At 35.1% G+C, this 26,810-nt stretch overlaps 1 protein-coding gene across 3 annotated transcripts in view; it reads left to right on the top strand.

Annotated features, from left to right (window-relative positions):
• The window catches only part of LRRN3 (leucine rich repeat neuronal 3), a 35,373-nt gene extending 16,587 nt beyond the window's left edge, over positions 1 to 18,786 (top strand). Inside the window, exons 2-3 of one of the 3 annotated variants that reach the window (XM_061373100.1) lie at positions 12,776 to 12,958; positions 14,931 to 18,786. In XM_061373100.1, the coding sequence (XP_061229084.1) occupies positions 15,280 to 17,406 (2,127 nt within the window). In that variant the 5' untranslated portion in view covers positions 12,776 to 12,958; positions 14,931 to 15,279 and the 3' untranslated portion in view covers positions 17,407 to 18,786. Of the gene's footprint in view, positions 1 to 12,775; positions 12,959 to 13,692; positions 14,302 to 14,930 lie in introns of those variants that run through there. The other 2 variants (XM_061373101.1, XM_061373102.1) reach the window with 2 other exon arrangements.
• The last annotated feature ends 8,024 nt before the right edge of the window (positions 18,787 to 26,810 follow it).

The raw sequence follows: 26,810 nt of genomic DNA, 5'->3' as shown, positions 1-26,810 counted from the left end.
CTCTAGGTAAATGTGGTTATCTTAGACAGATAAGTGTTTCGTGACTCTGTACAAGTCCAAGCTCCAGAGGCACTCTAGGTCCATGTGGTTATCTTACAAAATAAAGCTCATCACCACACTATTCTATAATCTATGCCTAACCAGACACAACCAAGCCCTTAGGAATTAAAAGACTTTTTTAAGTGGCATAAAAAGCTTCTCTCAGGAGAAAAACACCACTCTGCACTGCATCATTCTGTGTAAGTTCCTTGCACATAAGAATTCTAGAACTAGTTTACAAGCATTTCTAAAAGTGTTTCAAGTACTTTTAGAACTTATGTCTATAACACAGGAAGATAAACCTGGGAAAAAAATGAAAAAAGTATTTGCAAAGGTTACTGAGACTTTCTAAACGATATTTCAAAAAAGGATTTGCATCCTTTTCCAACTTTTCAGGTTTGTTTTAATTTATTATTTTTTTTTCTGTGAATAAGTCTGTGTTCACACAAAAAGCAGTGCAAAATGAATTTCGGGCTTATTACTTGAAATTGTTCAGCTGCTAAGCAAATTCTGGTTTGGATTCAACTAAGTTCATAAGCAGTATTTTCTGAAAAGTGAGTAATTCACTTAGAAAGTAGCTCCAAGAAAAATTCTTATTCAGAGTAAACAGTAAACTCATTATATCAAAAATTAAACATGAATAATTGTATTTAGTCAAGGTGGTTAAATACTACTCCCCCACAAAAAAAAAAAAAAAAGAAAAAAAAAAGAAAATGTGTTAAAAAGAGCATGCAGTTAAATTCTGTAATCTGGAACTGGTAGGTGAAATCTATTACATATGACAGCACAATGCAGAAAGAAGGAAACATCGATAACCCAGTGAGACATGGAGCTTAGGGTAGAATTTGAGATCTTCCAGATTATGTGTGACAAAAGCTGAGCTCTTTTGGCAGGCTGATGGCATGGTAATTGCTGGTTTCACTTGTCTATTTCTGGCCCACAAAGCACCGTGTAGTCTAATTCTTATCACATGGGTCCCCAAACAGCCACTAGGCAGATAGCCTGAGAAAAACAAAAAACCAAAACAAACCAAACAAAACCAAACCAAACAAAGCCCTAAAGAGCAAAACACTAAGAAGTGTTGAAATTTTCAGAACAGAGCAGAACTAGGATTATGTTAATGCCAATTCAGTTGTACTTCCAATTCAGCTACTTTTCAAAGACGGTGAGCAAGAGTATAACAAAATATGAACAGTACTCCCCCAAAAAAAGATAAAACTCCAAACTTTTCTCTTTCCTGTCTGCCTCTAGCAGACCAAACGTGCAAGGCTAGGAGATATGGATGGAGCTACCTTAAGCTGATTTCCAATCAAGAAATATTCCAGGTATTTTCCAGTTGCAAAATTAAATGAGACCACAATTATCCTCAGCTGGATTTTGACATGCTCAAACTGCAGAATACTCTATCTGTACCCTCCTTTCCTACAGCAAATCTTTGCAACTTCATTTTTAACTATATTGACAATGTCTGTTTTATGAAGAACCAATGTGGTATTGCAGCAAGTGTCAGTGTCTCCATTAACACTGTCACATCAGACAAAAGTCACTGAAAGATGATGGTAATAATTTTTAACATAAAAATTATATTTAATAAAGACTGTACTGCAACTGTTGCTTTAGAAGTATGGAGCCTGATAGAGCCAAATAATTACCTCTATTTGTCTGGTACCTGTTTGTAAAATCCACCTAATCCTGCAAAATTCTTTCTGTAACAAGCAGAATGGAAACCTTCTAAACATCAAACTATCAAATTACTCCATGTAGCCTCTGAAATTAAAGATTTTTTTCCAGTGAAACAAATTCTGTTTCATGCTTCTTTGCTATTGTTATTTTTTAAAAGAGAAAGCAATTAAAACCATGGTGGAAAATTCTTTGAGAGTGACTTTCATAATAAAAAATGTGATAGATTCAGAAGCAGAAAGATAGGAATGAGCCTGATCCAAAAAAATCTGCATAAACTAATTACCAAACTAATGACAGATAATCATGTCAAACCTTAAAAACAGCTAGAAAATTTTGCTATTTCACAATTAAGCAAATGAAGCAGAAAGGGTTTTTTTTCAGTAGAATGTGCAGATTTATCTTTTCATTAGATTTCAAGAATCATGTTTGTGTATAACCTATACAGTAAAGTAAAATAAATAAAAAACCCTTTCTATTCACCAAAAATGTTTAGCGGGTTGTAATGTTCTTTTGCATTTTATAACTACTTCAGAGGAGAGAAATGTTGCCACCCTCTCCTTAATAGATCTAAAAACTGAGTCCATATATAGGGAAGAAGTACTTGGGAGCATCAACAGGAGCCTCTCCGCTTTAACAGAATGAAATTCTTACTTGTCTGCAACACAGGATAGATCCTACAGCAATTCCTGAAAGAATTTAAACTCTGAAAATAACTTGGGAGACCAGAAAGACGAACAAATGAAAACCATCAAGAATCCTTCACATTAACTTTTCCTAGGTTATCAGTTTGGCAGGTATTAAAATGAGAATATTCAGCCTATGCAAAAAACAACTATGAGTGCTTATCAGTTAATAGTTAACACTTTGATCTGAAAACAAGTTAGTATTGTCTATAGCCAAAGTATCCATGACACCATCTTTTTTACTGGGTCATCATCCTGGACAGCCATGATAAGGAAAAGGATCCACAACCTGCTGCAGATACAGTCAAATATCTGTTAATTCTCAACAAAGAAACGATCCATTTCAAAGCAGGAATTTCCTTGACCAAACAGGGTTTAGTAATAAACCAAGCTACAAATAACAACCTGCTCAATCTGCAGCAAAATCTTTTTTGACCAGCACAGATCACTAAATGATAATTTTCAAAGGAATATCAAGCTTTGCTTTATCTTCATCAATATGTAATTGCAGTCTTCCATTTTTATTTCTTTCAAGGTAAAGCTAGGTATTTGTAACTAAATGTCTATGTCTCCACCTGCAGTAGATTCTCCATTTTCATTAAAATATTAGACTAGTATCAGTTTACTGTGACTATATGACTCTATAAACCACAAGGACATTAAAAGAGATTTAGACATCCTCATTGTAAAGAGAACCCATCTCAATAATTCCTCAATATTTTGTTTCAAGATAGGTTTTTATTCACTAACTAAAATTGTTCAAAATGTTTTAAAGGTTCACCCTTGAAGAACAATTATTTTTAAGAAAACAGCAACTAAATAGCAAAATTATTTGTAACTTATCATTTATCATTCAATTCTAATACTTAACAGCAACATGGGAAATATAATGAAGCTAAAACCTGATTTTGAAGCCAAGCATTTTTATGGCTTTTAGGCTGTCTTCCCTACTGCTTGATCCATCCTAAAAGCTTGCACCTGAAGGACTGCCAAACAAGGCATTTCACCTCATAACTGCTATAAGTCTTATTCATTACTTCCATAACTTTCAAATGCTACTTCATGTTCCCTGGATGTGGCTCACATTATCTCTCATGAATAATAGGAGTCAGAAAAGAGGATTCTATCACCTTCAGGGAAATGTTTTCAGGACTTTTCAAGTTCCCAGCCATTCCAATGTGTTGCTTTGCCTATTTATTTAATTCCAGTACCATCTCAGCCTTTAACCAACTGAAATTTATGAGATGGCAGTGGAGATTCAGGTTTGGAAATTCAGAAATACATCATAACGGTTCTCCACAACCAGTAGTGGAAACTGAAGCTGATAGGTCAGTGTTTGAAAATATAGGAGTTAGAATGCTCACACTGATCTACACTCTGTTCTGATTAAAGGGCAATCTGAATTCACTTTCAAAATAGGATGATAAGGACAGTTTAAAGCATACTAACACAAATGGAACAACTGGCATGGATTTTCAAGATCAAAAGCATTCCATGCTTTGGAGTTTTTTTTATTTGTATTAGGTATGTTAAAGCAATTTAAGGTGACATTTCCATGCTCATTAAAAGAGGACACAGTCATCTGCAAGGAGACAGACAGGTGGTTTATAATTTCCATCATTATAATATTGAACAAGGTGACAACTATTGCCTGAAGGAAGGATAATTGTACTGTGAGGGAACTTAAACTGTACATTCAGTTCACATTTATAAGGACTGGCAGAAAAAGCCACACGCCAAAGCTTAATTATTCTCATTCACCTGTTTAATTTGTGGTTAACCAAATTAATTCTCAATGCATTTTTATTGTTACTGGCTTGTGTATTGCCTCAGCAAACTCTGTCAAGTGAATTGGCTATTTGCCTTCAAAGTATCTGTACTACCTCTTACACAGTACTGCAAGGAAAAAAAAAAAGAAAAATGAAACAAAAAAAAACCCAAAGCAGCAAAGAAATAAACCCCCCCAGAACTCCCACCAACATTCTCTCTTTCTGTTTTTACTTACTTCCTTCTATGACATTATGTGATGTACTCTAGAACTTATGGTACGTATGCAGAAATCATATTTTCTTCAAATGCTTCACAAGCGTTTACATAGGATACAAAGTGTTGCTCTTTCATTTTTTGCATGTTACCTTTTACTACATACACTCCTAGTTATTTTCCATACATCCTAGTATATCAGTATGCATTTTCCATTAGTTCTCATGCTGATTCTGCCTTAATTCCAATTAATGTTACTGAACCTGAGTGTGACCAGAACCATATACAGCATATCATGAGTTTTTACCTGTAACTGATAAATTAAAGGATTTTGGCGTAAGTTAGGTTCACATTTGCTGTTTCACAGGCATTCTAGTGCCACTTTCTCTTTACTTCTGATGTTCCTTCTGATGCCTTCCAACTTTGAAACAGAAATTACTATTAGACCCTGAAAGCATAATTTGTCATTTCAAAATACTGAAATGTCACACTATTGAAATATCTGTCTTTCTTTACTTATTCGTGTTGTTTTACTGCTGGAAAAGAAAACCATGCCATTGTCTGAAAGCAGAAAGGCTGAAGTCAGACTTCAAAATGAGCACCTTCTTCTAATAAAAAAGCAGGTTGCTTTGACTCAGCATTATCACTATTACAATTATGGCTAATCCATCTTTGGAAGGACAAACTGGAAGGACAATTTGAAATGTTTCCTCTATCCCACTTCAACACCAGTGATGAACCAAACTGTTCATCCTACCATTCCATAATCACCAGTAATAGGATCTTTCAACATCTTAATTCTAACTTACCTTTCGTTCAGTTTGAAGAGCCATTTTCCTATAGCAAGGTGCATGTAATTTGAGGAGTGTTCTTACACATCTTCACATGTGTACCCACAGCACATGTCCATCCGTAGTCTTTGAATCATATGTAGGGATCCCCCCCAAAAATGAAAGAGAAATTATGTTTGTCAAGGCAAATCTAGTGCAAGCTTTGAGTACAGTGATCACAAGCTGGTTGATTGACATAAATACTTGAACAGTGAATACTGGTCAAAATTCTTTGGAAGATCAGAACGTTAATTTTAACACTGCTGTCAGATTTGCAATCCAAAATGCTGAAAGGTGATGTAAAATGATGATAGATGCTAGAGAAAGAAGTACAAAATCAAGATGCGGCTATATCATGTAAGTTTCATAATTGAAATAATCCTGTTCAGTGACATGCTAATGAGTCAAATCATCTAAGGGATTGAGTGATTTTTCACTTTAGACAAGGAAATAAAAAAAATACTTCTAAAATAATAGGAAACGCTTGAAGGATTGTACAGTGGAAAAAAGGAGTGAGGAAGCTGGCTATGAATCTATACATGCTGGAGAGGTGCAATGGTTTAAATAAATTTGCAATTTTCGAAGGAGAAGAAAAACACTTGAAAGAGAATTCAGTTACTGTTCCAGGAACTATATGATTATAGTAGAAGGGATACTGTACTTAACTGTAAGTGTTGCTATTTATTTATCTTGTATTTATGCTCTTTCTTCTGATCTTATTTTAAAAAAGCAAATCATAAAGAGAAAATAAAATCAGCATTTTAATGTAGTCACTTCTTGGAAATAAGAAATGAACTAAGATAATCCTACAGTGTGGATTACAGCTGACCAATGGGTACATAAAAGTACAAAAAAACCCAGTAATTTGGGGTCTAAAAATAAAATAATATTTGCAAATCATATAAAACTCCCCAACATGTAATGTTATTAATGAGATGCTTAGCTGAGCAGAAACTGTAATTAATACCAAATACAAACCAAAACACTTCCTACAATCAGAAATTAATTATTTCTATGAGCTGGTAATTTATGAGCATGCGCAAATCACTCCAACTGACATAAAACACAGCAGAAAACAGAACTTTTCTTTCTGAATCTTTAAATTAATATTCTGGTTTACACATTGTCGGGTTTTGCATCCTGAAATTGTTTTTTTCATCAATCAATTTCCCTACATTGCCTCAGCAAGATTAAAAAAAAAAATTATCCATATCTTTTGAACAATGCATCATGAACCTAGTTCTCCAGGTGGCTGAGAATGAAAGTAATCACCCAATATATTCACAATTATTATGTTAAAGCTCAATTTGGTAGGAAAACTCATGACACAAAAAACATCCACTCCTGGAAGCTCAAAAATCAATTATTTTGGGGTTTTTTAGCAAGGAATTTCTGCTTACTATTATGATGAGAATACTTTTCTCCTTCGTGGATCATAAGCCACATTCCACGTAATAAAAGTATACATCAAGCACTGTCTGGGATTGTAGCAGGAAGTTCCTGATATAACTTCATTCATTACGCCATTTCATATCTTTAGATTATTATAGTTCATAATCAGTACAGTGGACACTGGAAATTACTTTTTTTTAATTGTATAACAGTATTTACCTTGATGTGAGCGTTTCCCAAAACAAATCACAACTATACCAAAAACTAAAAGGTGAATTCACTAACCACTAGGAGTTTGCCATTAAAGACTGACAATTTAAATTTAGGTCTTCCAAGCCTATAACTTTGCTGCTGAAAAAATACAGACTAGAAATTCTGACTCCTAAGATTATGATGTTTATCATTAGCTAATTTTATTACAGTGACCATTTTCCCATCATAAATCAGAAAAGTATATATTTTTAAATTCCCAGGAAAATAGTATGTGCCAACTACAGCCACTATCTCTGTCTTTATTACAACTACCTGAACAGAACTATTACTGTGTTTTAGGCTTGTTTAATATTTACATTTATCAGCGACAAAGGAAAAAATAAAATAAAATCACAAAATTCAGATTTTGCCAATTGCTCTGCTGGATTTTGGCTAGGCTTTTTTTACTAGTCAAATGTACTTACAACCCCAGAATTGGTATGGTAGCTTTCTAAAATACTATGCCAAAACTGGTCTCACTCATCTTTAGTTTTGACCATCTGCTTGAAGCATCTGGTAACTGGGTACATGCACCCACATCCAGAACGTGACTGCTCTCTTGCCAACTATGTGCCTAGGTAACTGCCAATATGTGCTTCTCCACTACCAACATGACAACTGTCAAAAAGAAGTTGAACATGTACGAATAAATCTAAATTAAACTAACACATTACTTTCCCAAGTTACAGCAATTTTTTTTTTTGCCATAATTGCTTGATAATGGCAACCATAAATACATCACACAGTGAAATCCTTCTAAGGCTAAGAACTATAACAAGGATGTCAACGATCTAAGTACTTTGAAAGGTTATTTTCAACATTTAATCCTTGATATTTTTCTCTGATGACCAGAAAATATATATGTGGAGTTATTATTTATGAAAAAGTCAGAACAAGTAATACTAGCAATGAGCTAAATTTTTAGATTAATAATATCAGGACTATATATTCAATATCTCATTTAAGAAGAAGGAATAAGAAATCAGTTCAGATTATTTTCCAAATTTTTTTACAATTAATTCAAGTATATAAAATTATGAGATATAGTCTAACTGCCACACATTAAAAATATTTCAAGATTCGGAATGCTATACTATAAGTCAGAACATAAATGACAGACTACAACACAAACAGTAAAAAAATGTGCAGCCTCCATTGAAATTCAGCCTTTTGTCGTATAAACATGCTTTTGAAACACCTCACTCAAAAATAATACCTAAAAATTATTTTGTGCCCTTCATATTAGGACTAAAAACCAAAAAATAAAATAGGGAACTGTAGTTACTGAAATAATTCCTTTACCAAGTATCATCAAACATCTTCTCATCTTCTTTTGCTATGACATTTATGAAAAGGTCAGATGTATTCAATGGTTAGGGAGTGTGTGATTAAAAGTTAAAGTCACATGAGAGAGGTTTACAGACATAAGATTTAAAATGGAAGCCTGGAAAGGCAAGACTGGGTCATGATAGAAAACTACTAGACTATGGTTAGAGTTAAAAAATAAACCCAAGGATATTTGGAGATTGTGACTTCTATTTTTCATTTACCCTGCCTGAATCATCAGTTGTCCCTCTACTTGTATGTAAATTTTAAGCTCCACAGAGTAAAGCTCAAAGTTTTGTTCTGAAGAAAGTTAGCACACAAGACAACGTGTTCCTTATCTACCCTCTGGCTTCAATGCACAATGCTGCTGCTGCCACCAAATTAATAATAGCAACAAAATGATATACTATTTCTATTGAGCACTGTAATGACGATTGATAAACACCTTACTTCGCATGCAGGTGTTCCCATAGTTACCTGCCCTTCCATGGTCAGTCATGGTTATCCAGTTTAAAACAGGTTAGGAAACAAATGCATTATCTTTTCCATTTTTTTAAAAGGAGGTTTTACCAAATGTCCATTTGAGTCCATTGAAAAGTTATTCTAAAATAGTGTATGTAATAAATCATCACATACCATATGTAAATACTCCTTTGGCTTCCATTTTACTTCTTTGTTTTCACTGCATCTATTATAAATACTACATTTCTGAAGCTTTATGATTTATTACATTGCAATATTTTCCAAAATACTATAATGTAATTTTTGAGAAAAGAAATAGAAATACGGTAAATTCTTAATGAATTCTACATGCTGATAATTCCCCTAATATCTGTTAAATTGCATTAAGATACAGTAAATGAGCACAAGGATAGTAGGCCAGACTCAATTAGTGAAAGGGTAAATCTCACGTAAATCTAGCTGAATCTATATTTCTAGATTAAAATAACCTCAAAGCACATGTCCATGGATATAAAAAACATTTAATGATGCATAAAATCTTGTCATTCTAATCTTGTAAAGTGTGAGAATTTGTCCTATTTCACATTCATATTAAACATTTTAAGCTTTTGGCTTTCCCCTAGGCAAGCTTATTGCAAGAAAAAATATATTAAAAGATGTATATCAAGTTCACAAAATAAACACTTATGCTGAAATAATTATTTAGACACTGAAAATTGCATTCAGGGTTAAATCATAGAATCCTAGAATAGTTTGGGCTGGACAGGACCTTAAGAACATCTAGTTCCAACGTCTTACACTAGACCATGTTTTCCAAGGCTCTTTCCAACCTGGCCTTGAATACTTCCAGGGATGGAGCATTCACAACTTCCTTGAGTAGCCTAACCTTCCTTCAAGTGCCTTACCGCTCTAGCATTAAATAATTTCTTCCTTATAGCAAACCTAAATCACCCCTGTTTAAGTTTGAAGCAATTGTCCCTTGTCCTATCACTACAGTCCCTGATGAAGGGTAACCTCTACAGCACCCTTGTATGCCCCCCTTCAGATACTGGAAGGCTGCTATAAGGTCTCCAAGCAGCCTTCTCTCCTCCAGATATACAAATAGCTTTCCCACTTCCCATTTCCTTTACATCTTGCATGTAATGCTATTCAGGGTCAAGCTGAAGTTCTAAAACTTAATCAATAACAAAAAAGTAGACGGCCAAAATTAGTCAATATCCCAACAGGAAGCCATAGTCAAGTTTTTCAGACATGTTCAGATACTTTAGATACTCACTTTTGAGGCCTTTCAAAATCCAAATGTCACCTGATAATGTCAGCTACCCAAGTTGAACACCTCAGAACAGATTATCAAAACCACACTAATTTCCAAAAATCCTCATTCATGTTTTAATGTGAAACTACAATGGCTATATGCAAGCATCTAAAACATTGGGAGTTTAATACAGTGAACTGTTAATCTGTATTTGTAAAGAGAAACAGGATTCTGCATGAAACTCTTTGATCCAGACAGTGGAATGAAAGTGAGAGTACATATGCTGGCAAAAATTATTTCAGTTTTTACATAGCATATATAATTTCCAGCAACCATATTGGACAAGCTAGTAGAGCTTACTTCTAGAAATGCTTTATTTCAAGACTGATTCTGTTATGCAAATCCATCATGTTATCTTTTTATGCTTTAACTTAGACTTGTAGTCCTCCTTAGTCAAACTTCCTGTACATATTTCAACAAAAACATCCCACTTACATTTTTAAGGGGGGGAATCAAACAGATTTTTGTGCCAATTCTTGAATATGACAAATTTGTAAGTTGCTACATCCTTTTGTCAGCTGTGCTGTATTAGAAAATTCCCCAAGGAAGCATTTTTATTTTGAAAATTTTGATAACAGAGCAAACAAGGAAAAATTGTTACATGTTGAAATTTAAGTCTGTATATATACATAACACTTAAAAAAACTCTCCAAAAATATAAGTGCTGTACTACAATCAAGCGAGATATGAAATGTGTTGCACCCAATTTTTGGTTAGTGACATTTCCTGATCTCTGTCCACAGAACTGCTTGAAGTGGTTATAATGACAAGAAGTGAGAAGTGGCTTTTTCAATTGATATGTTTGAAAGGTACCTTTGTATGAACAGCTGTGTTTTCAAAATGCTTGCCACCTCTAAATTGGTCCTTGTGAAGTGAACTGTTTGCCTTATTGCCAGCAGGGCACATTGCAATGTAGCTGCTGCATTTTTAGTTTTTATCACTGTCTCTCTAACTGCTGAAGTGGAAAAGAAAGATTGCCAAAACCTGACGTGTTTCTTTTCCTTTCTGCCCACTCTGACTTTGTTCTTAACTGTCTGTTGCTCCAGTGATGAGAAACATTGCTCAGTTTATTCACTCTCTGAATGTCTTTTCCAGCTCAAATAATGGTGATACCCTCTTGTAAACTAAGGCTCCAGCTGTCAATAGCAGTGAATGAAACAAACCTAATTAAGACATAGCAATCATTGTCTACACAAGAGATAATTAGGCTGCAAAAAGTCACACATATCAGGTTGCATTTTTCTAAAAGCATGAGATAATACCTTAAAAGCAAGAAGCATGCCGTATTTAATAAGACAGTAAGCATGGACTGCAATAGGGATGGACTTCCAGAAGAAATTAAGTCATCTGTCCATGAAGATTTAAACAGTTTTAGGACAGAAGTTCTAGTAAGGAAAACAATAATAAAAATACTGAATAGCATCACTAGCTTTTTAGATGCAGACTGTTTAATTGATACATTAGGAAGAAAACCATATCATTTTATCTAGATGAGGAACTACATGTACAATCAGAGTGCACAGAAGATTTATAAATGTAGCAGGGGAAAGAATTTCATCAGAGTCCAAAACTGCAATGCACAGCTCCTGCTGCTGCTTATGTGGAAACACTTTTACTGCAGCTCAACTTACTGGGGATAATTTTCATCTGAGCCTCATCTCTACAAGGTTTTCTATTAGTAGGTAAAAGGTACAAGTTTTGTACCTACAAGAATCACTTGCATTGCATCAAAACTCCTGAGATATCATTAAAACCTACTAACAAAAGCGGTAAAATAAAACCAATATTTTTGCTTACCAGGTGATGCTGACGTAATTGCATTATTTGATTTTATTTTTTTTTAAACATTATCTACCTCTGCACAGAAACCTCTGTATATGTAAATCTCAGATACTTCAAATACTACTGAAAGGAACAGGACAAATAACTTTCAGTTCTCTTTGCCTTTCTACTACCTTTAAAAGCAGGCATTTGAAATGCAAAATTTCACTAAAACTCCAGATGTTATTAAACACTTAGCTTTAAAAGCACTGAAACCCATTAATAAAAAGTCTGAAAATCACTGTTAGTAGTAGTATATAATTTTGATCTTTATTTAGGGCTATCATTATAGATTTACTACTATCAGTACATTAATGAAGAAAAGGAATCAGTGTATTTTTAAAGTTCAAAGTATCACAAAGTTAAATGCTTATTCTCCAATACAAACATTTATCTTTGTGACACTATGCTCTTAAAGAAATAGAACTTCAATTACAGTTCATAGCATTAATTGCAAGATATCAATTTACATGAGGTTTATTTTATTACAGTAAGCTGCAGCTCACTTCTCAGAAATAGTATGTACATATCTCTAGGTAAGACATTAATTACATTCACACAGATACACATGCAATCAACAAGTTGGCGTATGTAAAGTCATACTGCATAACTTGATTCTGATTTTTGATCTCTTCAAATGCGACCAGAAAACTTAACATCAACAGTCCATGTTTCCTTACTTTTTTTGTCAACACTGTATATCAGAGTCACACAATATTACTATTATATACAAAAATGTTTTGCCAGAAAGCCCACTCCAATATATATATATATATAACATGAAAATATCCATGTGTGCCCTTGGTTTTGGCTTGTGAATCCCATAGAAGCTGCAGTATAAAGTCAGAAGGAGTATAAACTCAATTCCAGGAGCATGTTGGCTATGTGTACATGAAAATGCAGTAGTTTACATACTTCAACTGTTACAGCCTCTCGAATGCCTGGGACACACATGAAAGGTTCATTTTGGTCCACTTCCTGTCTTTCAGTGGCCAATAGCAAATGTCAAGGCGTAGCAGAAAACCAGGTCAGCTATGTAGCTATGCTTCCCCAGAATACTTTCCTGGTACCTCTACTGAGCAGAAGTCCCTGAGAATCATAGTGGGATCAGAATGCTGAGATCAGGTATCTGCAGGAGCAGTCTGCATAATCTCAATTAATTTACTATTCAGGTAAGATTTCTGATCAGCTTTCAATTACTATAAACTCACATTTTGTATTTACGATGCTTACAGATAAATTTGAATACAAAATCCAACTAAAATTCCAAAAGTCAATGGGACTTGTGCTTTAGCAAGTGCATCAAAAACATGACTCAACAAATTCCCTTCACTGCCATCTTCTTTTCTCCCTACATGGTAAATTACATCTGTGCATTTGACACAGAATAAATTCCATTGAGATCTTTAGTAAATAGGACAGTACTCCATATAGGTGTATTACCTTGTCTCCTGGAGGCAAAATTAAGAACAAGTTATAGGCATTAACTGTACAAGGCAAACCCTTCTTTTTCTTCAAGCCTCAAGTTCATCTAATTTCTCAGAACAAAGGAAGAGATTACATTTTCACTATTTCAGTCAGTATGTCTTTGCATTTCAGCAGGCCATTTGCATAAAAACATATTATTAATCCTTAAAACAGCAGAATGTTTTCTGTATGTTTATCTCACACATTGTCTGTTCACTTTATTAATACACTTACAAGTTAAAATACAATATACACTTACAAGTTAAAATACAATATTAAATGTCCTTAAATGTACATAACACAAACAGCAGCCTCAAAGACTTGACAAATGTATTTCAAACTGGCCTAATGTCACTCCATATGCTCCAGCACCTTTCCCCTAAGCTGATACGGAATGCCTATGTAGTCAATATGCCCAATCCTTCGGCCTGAAAAGGAAACCTAAAATCCATAGCCTTGACACTTGACTTTAGCAATTTTATCTGTACCAGAAACATCTCAGAAGTTACTTATTAATGTCAATGAAGCCTTGATCTTACAGTCTGTGAACAATGTCACTCTGAATTTTGACACTAGGGGCAAAAGGAGAAAGGGCATAAATGTGTATCATATGAAGTCTTCTGGACAATAGTGTGAAGTGTATGTTCTGAAGTAAAGTAACCAGTTAATGTGTACTACTTAATATATGAAGGGTTTGGATTATATGGCTTGGAACAAAATATACACTGAAGGTAGAATATTTTTTTCTCCATAACAAGCAAGTATATAACAAAAATCTGGAGAGGATACATTTAATGCTTCAAGATGCTAAGGCTTCAAGTTGTTACTATAATTTAGTACATGAAGAAAAGCTGAAACTTCATAGCAAATTTCAGATTCTTGCAGAGCTACAGACCAAAGAAACAATTGCTAGTGTAATTTTTTTCCTTCTTACTCTAAAGACACTTTTCTGTTATTATTATTCCTTGCAATTGAAGTTACTGAAGCCAAAACAAGCAAGCCAGTAATTAGCCTGAATTTGCCAAGATGACAAGCTATTTATTACGAGGTACATATTTCTTTCTAATTATCACTTTAAAGAAAAGTTTTCTTCCTAAACAGCAGCCTCAAAAAGAATTAGAAAATTATAAAGCCTGTGGATTATCAATTTTGTATATTTCTGTATAAGTATCTTACAGGCTTGCCTAACAGTGTAATCATTAGGAAGGCGTGTTAATCCCATCATTCCTTTTTCCTTTGATTACACATATATTATGTTCTTTCTACTCTATGTTCAAAACTTAAGTATTCATGCTCTGTAGGATTTTGCTCAGTGTTTACATTTTCAAAGCCAACAGAACTCAGTCTGCTTCTAGAGATAACTAAAAGAAAAAAGAAAATATTTTAAAGGACCATAAAATATGTAGAAAAATTTCACTGATATATTTTGCTTTATACTTTGTGGATCTTCCTCTTTCTGTAGAGCAATGCTCCACTGGATGTATGACAAGCTACAAGTCTAAAGATATATTACTGTATTAACTTCATTTATGCTATCTGGACACCACTACAACACTCTAGGCACCACAGTAATTTTCTTTTCTTACTTGCAATAATTAACATTAGAGAGCAAAAGATGTCTAAATTAATTTATAACTTTATAGTTTCTTACACTAATTATTTCCTCTTCTATTTTAGGTCACCCTGTCATTCCTGCAAACAGTAATCAGTCATGGGATTTGAAGTTAATACTACTAAATAAATGAATTGCTTAATCTCCTATGACCATCTATACATACTTCATCTTCAGAAAGCTTATCAATTTTATGTCATCAAGGACAGAGTGACCTTCATTTCCACAAAATGCCTCTTACTACTGGACAAGTTGGTTACAAATTTATCACTTATCCTCAGGAAGAAAGTCCTTCACGATCATCATTTCACAAATGCAAGTGTGCACTTTATCAACTGACCAGGCCATACTGAATTCCAAACCCATAACTGTGGAATATTAACACGTGTTACTTTTCTGAACATTTGAGCTAAGATGAAGGACATGCAACTCAAAATTAATTTTCTAATTGGCCTAGTTATCACTGCACTAGTACAAGCTGTAGAAAAAAAAGCAGACTGCCCAGAGTCATGTATATGTGAGATCAGACCGTGGTTCACCCCCAGGTCTGTGTATATGGATGCTCCAACAGTGGATTGTAATGATTTAGGCCTTTTTAATTTTCCAGCCAGACTGCCTGCTGACACACAAGTTCTACTTCTACAGACTAATAATATTGAAAACATTGAACAGTCAGTCGACTTCCCAGTGAATTTAACTGGTCTAGATTTATCTCAGAACAATTTATCTTCAGTGACCAGTATTAATCTTAGAAAGATACCACAGTTGCTTTCAGTGTACCTTGAAGAAAACAAACTTACTGAACTCCCTGAAGAATGTCTCTCTGGACTCCACAATTTACAAGAGCTTTATATTAATCATAATCTGCTTTCTGTGATTGCACCAGGAGCATTCATAGGCCTCAATAATCTTCTTAGACTTCATCTCAATTCAAATGGTCTGCAAATGATCAACAGGAAGTGGTTTGAAGCTACTCCTAATCTTGAAATTCTCATGATTGGAGAAAACCCAATAATCAGAATTGAAGATATGAATTTTAAGCCTCTTATCAATCTGCGCAGCCTAGTTTTAGCAGGCATAAATCTCACTGAAATACCAGATAATGCTTTGGCTGGCCTTGACAATTTAGAAAGCATCTCCTTTTACGACAATAGATTTGTCAGAGTGCCCCACATTGCTCTTCAAAAGGCCACAAAACTTAAATTTCTGGATCTAAATAAGAATCCCATTAACAGAATAAGACGAGGAGATTTTAGCAATATGCTGCACCTAAAAGAGTTAGGAATTAATAACATGCCTGAACTGATTTCAATAGATGGTCTTGCTGTTGATAATTTGCCAGACTTAAGGAAAATAGAAGCTACCAATAACCCCAGATTATCATACATTCATCCAAATGCATTCTACAGACTGCCCAAGCTGGAATCTCTCATGCTTAACAGCAACGCACTGAGTGCCCTTTACCGCAGTACAATAGAATCCTTGCCTAATCTTAAAGAAGTTAGTATACACAGCAATCCCATTAGATGTGATTGCGTCATCCGCTGGATTAACATGAATAAAACAAACATTCGCTTCATGGAGCCGGAGTCCCTGTTTTGTGTAGACCCCCCCGAATTTCAAGGCCAGAATGTGAGGCAGATACACTTCCGGGAAATGATGGAAATCTGTTTACCACTGATAGCTCCCGAAAGTTTTCCATCTACTTTGGATCTGAAAACTGGCAGCCATATTTCCTTACACTGCAGAGCAACAGCAGAACCAGAACCTGAAATCTACTGGATAACACCATCAGGACACAAACTTTTGCCTAATACTATTTCTAACAAATACTACATTCATTCCGAAGGAACACTGGACATAAGTGATGTAACACAAAAAGAAAGTGGCTTATACACATGTATAGCAACGAATTTAGTTGGGGCAGACCTAAAGTCAGTCATGATTAAAGTGGATGGCTCTTTCCCTCAGGACAGCAATGGATCTCTGAATATTAAAATAAAAGACATAAAATCTAATTCTGTTTTGGTTTCATGGAAGGCAAGTTCTAAAATTCTGAAATCCAGTGTTAGATGGACAGCCTTTCCGAAAGCTGAAAACTCTCGAGCTGCACAGAGTGCTCGAATACCATCTGACATAAAGGTGTATAATCTTACACATCTAAATCCATCAACTGAATACAAAATCTGTATAGATATTCCCACCATCTATTCACAGAATAAGAAACAATGTGTCAATGTAACCACAAAAGGACTGGACTTGGCAGTGAAAGGCTACGAAAAGAACAACATAATAGGATTCTTTGCCTGCCTTGGAGCTCTTTTGGGAATCATCTCTGTGATATATCTCTACAACTGCATCTCACGTGGGATGAACTATGATGTTGGACACAGCTATCTAAAGAATTACCTGAAGAAACAATCCTTTTCATTCAATGAGCTATACCCTCCCCTGATCAGTCTTTGGGACATGGGCAAAGACAAAAGCACAGCAATGGAAGTAAAAGCAACTGTAATAGGTGTACCAACCAATATGTCATAAATGTGTCAGTATATCACTTAATTCCTGAAATAAAAAGCATATGACTGCATTTGTGCTGAACAAAAAGGCAACAAGAAAAACAATTTCTCTCACTTAGGAACTAGACATCTGGACTTTGCTGCTGCTGACAAATGGGAGTATGTACTCACTCAGCATAAGAGAAGAATTTTAACTAACTGGTTTCTAACGGTATTCTACCAACCAAATACAATTAACTTCATTTTCTAGAAATCTGATGGGACATTGAAGTCTGGAATACAGTGAAAGTAGCCAAGAACATTTTCTGTATTTTTTTTTATTATTATATAAAAGTAGTGGAACTGAGCAATACCTCCTTCTCTGCTGTATTACACAGTCTAGCCACGAGTTTTTGAAGTGAACAGGTATACTAAGATTGACACATGGTGTAATGAAATGGACAAATTCTGTAGAGTAGACACAGTGAGTATGTGAATTTTTTTTAATGAGGAAAATACATTTTTTGATTAAAATCCAAATAGTTTTTGGCTTGTTTGTTTCTAAGCAAAACATTCTGGGTGCTCTTGTCTGACAATAAACAAACTCATTCTAGGGTCTGACAAAATATCTCCTTACATATAATCCTCTTAAAATACCAGTGTGAGCGCACACAGGATATTTTTGCTGGGTTTAGGCTGTATAACTCCAATAAACTACATAATAAATATTTTTATAAAGTACTTACCCATAATAATAACACACATATTTTCATGGTGCTTATTGTGGGAGGAAGAAGAGAGAAGGCAGGCAGGAAGGAGACATAAAACTGATAGGGAAATAGATTGTTAGCTGCTGATAAAAGCAAGTTTTGAGCTGCTTTGGTATTTTCCCAGAAGCCTGAAAACTAAATGCAATCTTTCAACTCAGATAACATAAATCCAATATTTTGTCTTCAGTCAAAAGGGTAATTCAGTTACCAATAATGTCTAAACTTCAGGCTGGTCATACAGGGAACTCAGCTTGAATAGTTTAAATGATAGTAAGGTTTTCTTTCTGGACCTGCACACTTCTGTTCAGCATAAACAACTGACTAGCTTATAAACCTCCTCAGCTGTAACAATGTAACAAGCAATACATGACTGGCAGAAACATTATTAGTAGAAATTAAATGAAACAAAATGAAAAGAGAACAATGAATACCTGTTGCTGCCCATAAGCAGTGAATGTGCACAAGAAGCTGATGATCAGAATGGTGATTACAAATGAGACCAAATTCTCTTAGGATGGAAAAAATTACTACTCCTAAGCCCAGTAAAGACACCTGACCATCAAAATACCTGATGAAAAGAAATGGCACCTCCTGAAAAGAAAGCAATAGCAAATTTTTTATGTTATTTTAGTTTGCATGTATGAAAAAAAATAGGAAGAATGAAGAAAAAGATATTATTACTGGACATTGTGCTTAAGGAAGAAAATATTTATAGAATGCCTAGGTAACTTGAATTGCAAAGTAAAAATAGTGGTGACAAACATTTCTTGTAATTCTTTAGTAGACTTTAACATTATTTAAACTCCATAATAATAATATATATTTTACCTTTCTAGGCTGGTTTGAGGTAAACATTTCCATGGAATTGCTGACAAATTTTTTGCTGATAAAACAAAAATAATTAAGTCTTGTATTTAGACACGATCAGAAGAGTTACGTCCTGTACTTAGACATTAACTTTTCCACTTATAGTTTGCTGCATACTTTCAAAATATTATTAGTGCATAAACACTTATAACATCAGAAAATAATTTGTTTACCTACTACTAATGAATAACTTGTTTTCATGTTATAGATGTCCTTTTTCTAGTTAAATACCAAGATTTTTAAACTACACAAAGATAATTTCCAAAGTTGCTAAAGGCAGAAAGAATCTGATTCTAATTTTAAGCAACTAAAAGTTAGGCTATTCATAGAGTTGATATATTTCACTGAAGAAGTAAGTTTACAAACCTGATGAATCGCTATTGGACATAAGGGCACACTGAAGTGGAGCACAGGAATGCTGAGCTGTCGTGACGGGTTTCAGGACAATGGACAGCTCCGGATGAGCAAAGGTAGCTCTAATGGGACCCATCAATAAGAACATACGCTAAGTGTTCAAGCGCCGGATGGACGGGGCTTTGGGCAACCTGGCCTAGTGGAAGGTTTCCCTGCCTGTAGCAGCAGGGGTTGCATCTAGGGGAAACAGATATTCTTTAAGGTCCCTTTCAAACCAAGCCATTCTATGATTATAGGTTTACCTTTGGAGTAAAGCTACATTTAGAACTTACAACTCCTAGGATTTAGAATTATTTTTTTTCAGGCAAAAATATCTCTGTGCAATGTTATAAAACAGCATAAGAATACAAGTCTAAGGGAGAGCACTGATAATAATTTTCCCCCTCACAGAATAAGTACAGGCTTTATTTACTTAATTTAAATATTTAAAGTTTCTGTTCACAGAATGCATTTTGATATAGAAGAATTCTACACTAAGCTTTTGAAAGCTTAAATACATATATCTTATAAATATCTGAATTGTTTCATACTTTATACTGATATAAAATGAAAATATGCCTTACATTTTAAAAGAAATTGATTGTCTTGTTGCTAATCATTAAGATGCAAATTATTTCCTTTATATGTTGAAAAAGGGAAATATAACTTAAACTTTTCTTAAAGTAGGTTTGCAATCCTCCTCTCAAGTGACCTTGATTAAGCCATTTGACAACTTTATACCTCTCTTTCTCTGAAAGTATCTCTGAAAGAATATGCTGAGTTTTTGTTTTCAGCATACCAACAAGACTCATCTTCTGTAACTAACCATCAAGTAATATTCTTTATTTGTGCAAATATGCCTTCACTGCTATCACTCAAAAGTGAAAATGAAAAAAAAATACTAGGAAAATGTCTATAAGAACAGTGTCAGCAGTGTCTCTGCAATAGGTTACAAGATCACAGATTTTTTAGTGACTCATAGAATAAAACCTTTGTGATTTGGTAGGGGTGCTTAACTGATGGGGCACAGAGGAGTAATACAACTGCAATAATGAGAACAGGTATATTCCATCAAGGAGTTCATACTCTTACCAAAGGATCTGCAGAAATAAATGCTTGCAGGTTTAGACTAAAACTTTTAAATGACATATTTACCAGCACATTTGAGATAATATAAACATTCATTTCTTTGTGAATTTATGTCAACAGCATAACAATTCTTCAGTATTCTTCTAAGGTTTTAAATAATTTAGAATTAAAATATTATGTATTTTCAACAGAAATACAAGTTCAGTGATATTTTTTGATCAAATTCTAGTTACTGTAAGAACATCTAAAGGGCAAAAAGCATGCTGGAGGTGAGGCTGTTTAAACGCACTTAAATTAGAATTCAGGGTGTATATTGATTAATGAATGGCTGTTTGATCCTTTTGTTATATACATTTGTGTGTGTGAAGTACTTCTGTTATATTAGCAATGTTAGTCTGTCTGAGACCTTTATTTCATTATATCTGTACTGCATTATTATATCTACTATACAAAAGTACTATCTTGTAGAACACATGGCAAAGCTTTCAATGCAAGTACTGTGAACCATCTACTACCCATATAAGCATAGCATCTTTGATACCTACACAGAAGCATCTCCATGATATCAGCCAAAAAAAAACCCTGTAAAAAGATTCATTATTTCTCCTGAGAAAATGAGCCAGCATTGTGCACTTGCAGCTCAGAAAGCCAACCGTATCCTGGGTTGCATCAAAAGAATGATCAGCAGGCCAAGGGAGGTGATCCTGCCCCTCTACTCTGCTCTTGTGAAAATTCAGCTTGGAGTGTTATGTACAGTTCTGGTGTCCTCAACATAAGAAGGACATGGAACTGTTGGAACAAGTCCAGAGGATGGCCACAAGGATGATAACAGGGCTGGAGCACCTCCCATATGAAGACAGGCTGAGAAAGTTGGGGCTGTTCAGCCTGGAGAAGAGAAGGCTGCATAGCAGCTCATAGCAGCTTTTCAGTATCTAAAGGGGACCTACAAGGATGCTGGGTAGGGACTCTTCATTAAGGACTGTAGTGGTAGGACAAGGGGTAACAGGTTAAAACTTAAACAGGGGAAGTTTAGCTTAGATGTAAGGAAGAAGTTCTTTACTGTCAGGGTGGTGAGGCACTGGAATGGGTTGCCAAGGCAAGTTGTGAATGCTCCATCCCTGGCAGTGTTCGAGGCCAGGCTGGACAGAGCCCTGGGTGACATGATTTAGTGCAAGGTGTCCCTGCCCATCCCAGTGGGTTGGAACTAGATGACCTTAAGGTCCTTACCAACCCTAACTATTCTATGATTCTATGATTCCTTGATCAAAGACATTCTTCATCTTAAAATCCCCATGGAAACTACAGGTGAGTGGTGGGATTCACGTGTAGCTGTGTGTAAAAATGGATAGATCTTCCTTCTGCAGATAAGCTACTCTATAAACCCAAGGGTCCTTAGGAAATAAATCCCCCTTTTAGATTTAATAGCTTACTGTGTGTTTAACTTATATCTCTTCACAGACAAACAGCAAAAAAAATCTAACAACAATTCTTCAGGAAAGTGCAGTCTGTTAAAAAAGTACAGGAAGAACTTCCTAATAATGGTATATTACACTGTTTAATAATCTCTTCATTTACAGGAAGGTGGGGTTTTTTTTTACACAAGGCATAGGGCTGTAGTTTTTCTGTCTTTTATTAACTGGGATGTTTACTGTTTTTAACGGAGCTAGGAACTGACAATGAGCTATATTTAATTTCTCCAGAAGCAGACAAAAGTATTGTTAAACACCTGTGCTTCCATTTATTTAACAGTTTTCTCTGAGGAATCCAATGCATGAAAAGCAATATTTACTGATTATTCAAATAAAAAAATAGTAGCTCAGAAATAGATTACCTTTATCTCGGCATCTGATAGAAAACCTAATTCAGAAACATGCTACTAATGAAAAAGAGAAGGCAAAAGTGTTTGAAATGTTTGGCTAGGCAATAGCCAAAACATAAAAATAAAAAAAGTTTTTAATTTATTTTTTTAATTCATTTACCTTATTTCTTCCTACCAGCTAATAGAGTGAAATGTAGTTTTCTATTCTCAAAAAGACTAAGCATTTACTTGTTGATAAAGTATTTGCAAAATTAAGTTCCAGTATTCCATTTGCTAATACAGCCAAATGATAATTTACATATGCACATTTAAGTTTATGGGTTAGCTACACTGATGTGAAACAATAACCCCAAATATTATCTGAAAAACTTAGATAAAAGATAAAAGAATAAATGTTGATGTACATCCTAAAAGGAAATTTCCATTTCCAAAATTCACTAATAAGATTCATTCTGCTTGTTTAACCTGAAGCAGTGGCCTTGAGATAAACTGAAAAAGAAATGGAGATTCTTCCATCAACCTTGTGTTGGACAGTAATAGAAGAGACACAATGATCAACAATAATCTCATAAAATATTCATTATAATCTGAAACCAGAAGACACATTTCAGGAAAAAAAAAAAAAAAGTGCCTATACAGTCTAGAAAATAAGATTACATAGTAGAAAGTACAAGAAGAATTGAGATTTTAGAGAGAAAAATTTGAAAAGTATCTCTTAAGGAAGAAAATAATTCTTATTAACAAACTGAATAGAGTAAAACCATAGTGGAGGTGTGGCACTGACAAGACAAGGAATTTTACTCTCAGAAAGTGTACAGTATGCATTAAAAGTTCAGTATGAAAATGGCAGAAGACATTTTGAAGGATATAGCCAACGGAACAGAGAAGATAACCACTGAACACAAATCATCAGAGGCAACCAAGTCTAGAAATTCACCTCATGCTAAAGATGAGAAAACATGCTTGCAAACAAATCAACAATTGCATGCAATTTTTGTAGACGAAAGAAATAAGATAACTGGAAACATATCCTGAATAAAAAATTCTTGGTATTGCCTACTGAAAATCATGAGACTTCATCACAATATAGCTTACAGAAAGACATCTTGAATAAAATTGTTGGGGAAGCGACAGATAGAAGTGATCTTTTTAGAGCACCTTTGGGTTCCATGAGCAACAGTAGAAAGATGCAGAATAAACTGCTAGGTAGGAAAAACAAAATAAAAATCTATGCTTCTGGAAGATCAGTTGATCTTCCAAACCATTTTTTTTGGTAGGTCAGTTGATTGACATACCACATGTGTAATTTAGATAGCTTCCAGTTTAATACTATTGGAAATAATTGGAACTTCTCTTGAAAAGGCTAAATAGAGAAAATGCTAAGCTACAACAGAAAAAGAATTATCAAAATGAGAAATATTATCTAAACTTTTAGTAAACATAAAATCCACACTCTGATAACTAAAATTAAGTTAGATACTAAAGTTTGTCAGTATAAAAAAATAAACCAAACATTAACTAAACTTCATTTACCCATATGACAACTCTAGAAGATGGATATTAACCAAGAAAAGGGCAATTACTCGCTTATATAGATAAATTCAATTTAAATTTATTACTGAAACTTGGTCAGATTTTCATGATTGGAATGATAACGTATACGACAGTAACCCATCTAGTTAGAACTGTGCTTTGAAACTGAGAACTGTACTATTCAGGCTCAGTAAAAATTCTGAAGCAGTAGAGACTTTAATGTTTGTATTATACGGCAGTGTGAAAATAATATGATGGATCAGGCTAAATTCTGCCCATGAGTAGCTGCACTTTAGTATTCTGAGACAAAATGCACAAGCATCATTTGCAAATGGCATAAGCATGTGGTAGAGCTAATAATGAGCAATGAAAATTGACCCTATGGTACATGACTGAATATGGTTATGTTATCCTGTTTGCATTATGTAGTGTGTCATTTCTATAGCCAGTGTTTTCAAAAAGATATAAAGTTAAGCTGTCGTAGTTTAAACCCAGCCAGACAGCTTTTCACTCACTCCCCCACTTCTTACCCTCCCCCTACTCCCGGAGGGACAGAGAGGAGAATCGAAAAGAATGCAACTCCCACGGGTTGAGATAAGAACAGTTTAGTAACTAAGGTATAACACAAACCACTACTGCTACCACCAATAAGAGTAATGATAAAGGAAATAACAAGGGAAAAAAATACAACACCTCAGCACCAGCAGACCAATAACTTGCCCTGCCCCAGCCCACCCAAGCACTGACCCACACCTCCTCCAACCCTGCAGTCCCCTAGCCCTTCCGGGTAACTTTCAGTTACATCCTGGGCATGACGTGCTGTGGTATGGAATACCTCTTTGGTCAGTTTGGGTCAGGTGTCCTGTCTCTGCTTCCTCCCAGCTTCCCTCCTCCCTGGCAGAGCATGAGGCTCACAAAGTCCTTGGCCAAACCAAAACATCATTGTTATCAGCTCTGTTCCCAGGCCGAAAGTCAAAACACAGCACTGCACCAGCTACCAAAAAGGAGAAAAATGACTGCTACTGCTGAACCCAGAACATTATCCACCCCTTATTCCACGCCATTCACATCATGCTCAGATCCCACATTTTGAATATACCATCACTCTTATCTCAGTGCACTCTTATCTTAGTCCATGGACCAGCCCCTATAAAGCTGATGAGTCCATCTGGTCCGTGATGTCAGGCTCCATCTCTTGTAACAGTCTTCCAGAGCAGGAGAGACTGTGTGCAGTGTTCACACTCGTGAATAACCTCGGCAGTAGTGTCCGTTGCTAAGTCCACCCCTCGATCATGAGTCCATCTCTATGTTGCATCTCTGCTCTTGTTGGCCTGAAGTGCCATGGGCCCACCAGGCTCAAAATAATTCACTTTCCCCTTCAGCAGTTTCTGCAGCTTGTTGCTGGGGACTCCATACAGCTGCCTTCCATCTCCGATGCTTCCAAAGCACTGACGGGGCCCAGTGGACTAGATACTTGCCCATACTGTTCCACATGCCCTGCCACTCATGACGGTCCAGTCTTGGGGAAAACCTCTTGATCCTCCTATATTGTCATCTAACCCCAGACAAGACCCAAACCCGACTCTGCTTAACTTTTGAGATCAGACTATGTTTTACCCACCACCATCGGAATAATCCCAGCCAATCAGTTTAAATAAATAATCCCAGCCAATCAGTTTAAAATACTCAATATACTGAGCACACAAGAAAAACTTTAAATAAAGGTACTGTATGTTACCTACTTGACTACAGTATTATCAGAGAGATATACAGCTGCAGTTACAGTGAAGTGCCTTCAAAGCAACTGAATATTTTATTAAATCATTCCTCCCTTCAGACAAAGCTGAAAACCAGAAATGAAATTCCTCTGGCAACTAAAACATGCTTCTTACAAATCTCTCACTTGCTTATTTCTTTGTTTCTCAGCTTCAATTATTTTTAGACTTCTTTTCCCAAAGTCCTTTTCTTTGCCATGATGTAAATGTTCTGCTCCTCTCTCTTCCATGAGCCCTGTGGGTCCTTTGCCTATTTCCTGCTCCTATTGCTGCCAGATTGTCATATGATTTCCAACAGTGTCAGTAAGGAAAGATGTTTACTGGCATGATAAAATTATCAAGCTAACATCAAAAGGCAAAATGTTTGAATAACAAAACATAAATGTTAAAGAAAGACCTGGAATTCTTAAAAAAAAAACAACACTGGTGTAAAGTTAATCAGCTAATGAGACAAAATAACTTTCAAGGAAACAAAGCATAAAAATATAAGAGCATTCAGATGAAAATAACACAGGAGTATGATAAAGATGAAAGGGCAGGCAATTTGGGCAGATGGCCTATTCCTGATCCTAAAATAACTGATGTTCTTTTTAACATTATAGTTTAGAAAAGTGGAAAACAACTCCATCTGCCTTACCCTTACGTAGCTATTGTTCCTTGTTCATGTTGATGAAAATTTCACGCTGTGCTCCAAATAGCCATAATGCTTTGGGGAATCTCAAAGCTACATCAAATTCAGTAATGATTGTTTTCATCTACACATATTTCTTCCAGTCCATTCCTAAATTCTATAAAGCAAGCATTTTAGCATCCATATACTACACAGGTCAAAGGGTTTATAGTTTTTTCATCTAGCATGTGAGCACAAGTCAGATTCCTTGAGTTGGCTGTTTGGAATAACATTTGAGGGCAAACTCTTGTCAAAAAATGCTTATTTTCTGAGCAAAGTTGTACTCTGTGCTATTAACATTTTGTATAGGTCTCTATCATGAATTTCAGCTAAACTTAAAAAATATACAGCTGAATACTTGATAGCACCAAAGAAACTGGGTTACGGTCTAAAGACTACTAAAGACAGCTAGAAGACAATGCTTTGACATAATGGTGGAATGATTTTATAAGACACAGAACCATATGACAAATATCAGCCACTTCTAAATAGTCTAACATTTAAGATAAAAGCACTACAAAGAGAGTTAGA

Source organism: Neopsephotus bourkii, unplaced genomic scaffold (assembly GCF_033783945.1).
Source record: "Neopsephotus bourkii isolate Nb327-2 ecotype Australia unplaced genomic scaffold, CSIRO-AGI_Nbou_v1 NB_1624, whole genome shotgun sequence".
In the NCBI taxonomy this organism is placed as follows: domain Eukaryota; kingdom Metazoa; phylum Chordata; class Aves; order Psittaciformes; family Psittacidae; genus Neopsephotus; species Neopsephotus bourkii.
This window is presented reverse-complemented; position numbering and strand designations above follow the sequence as displayed.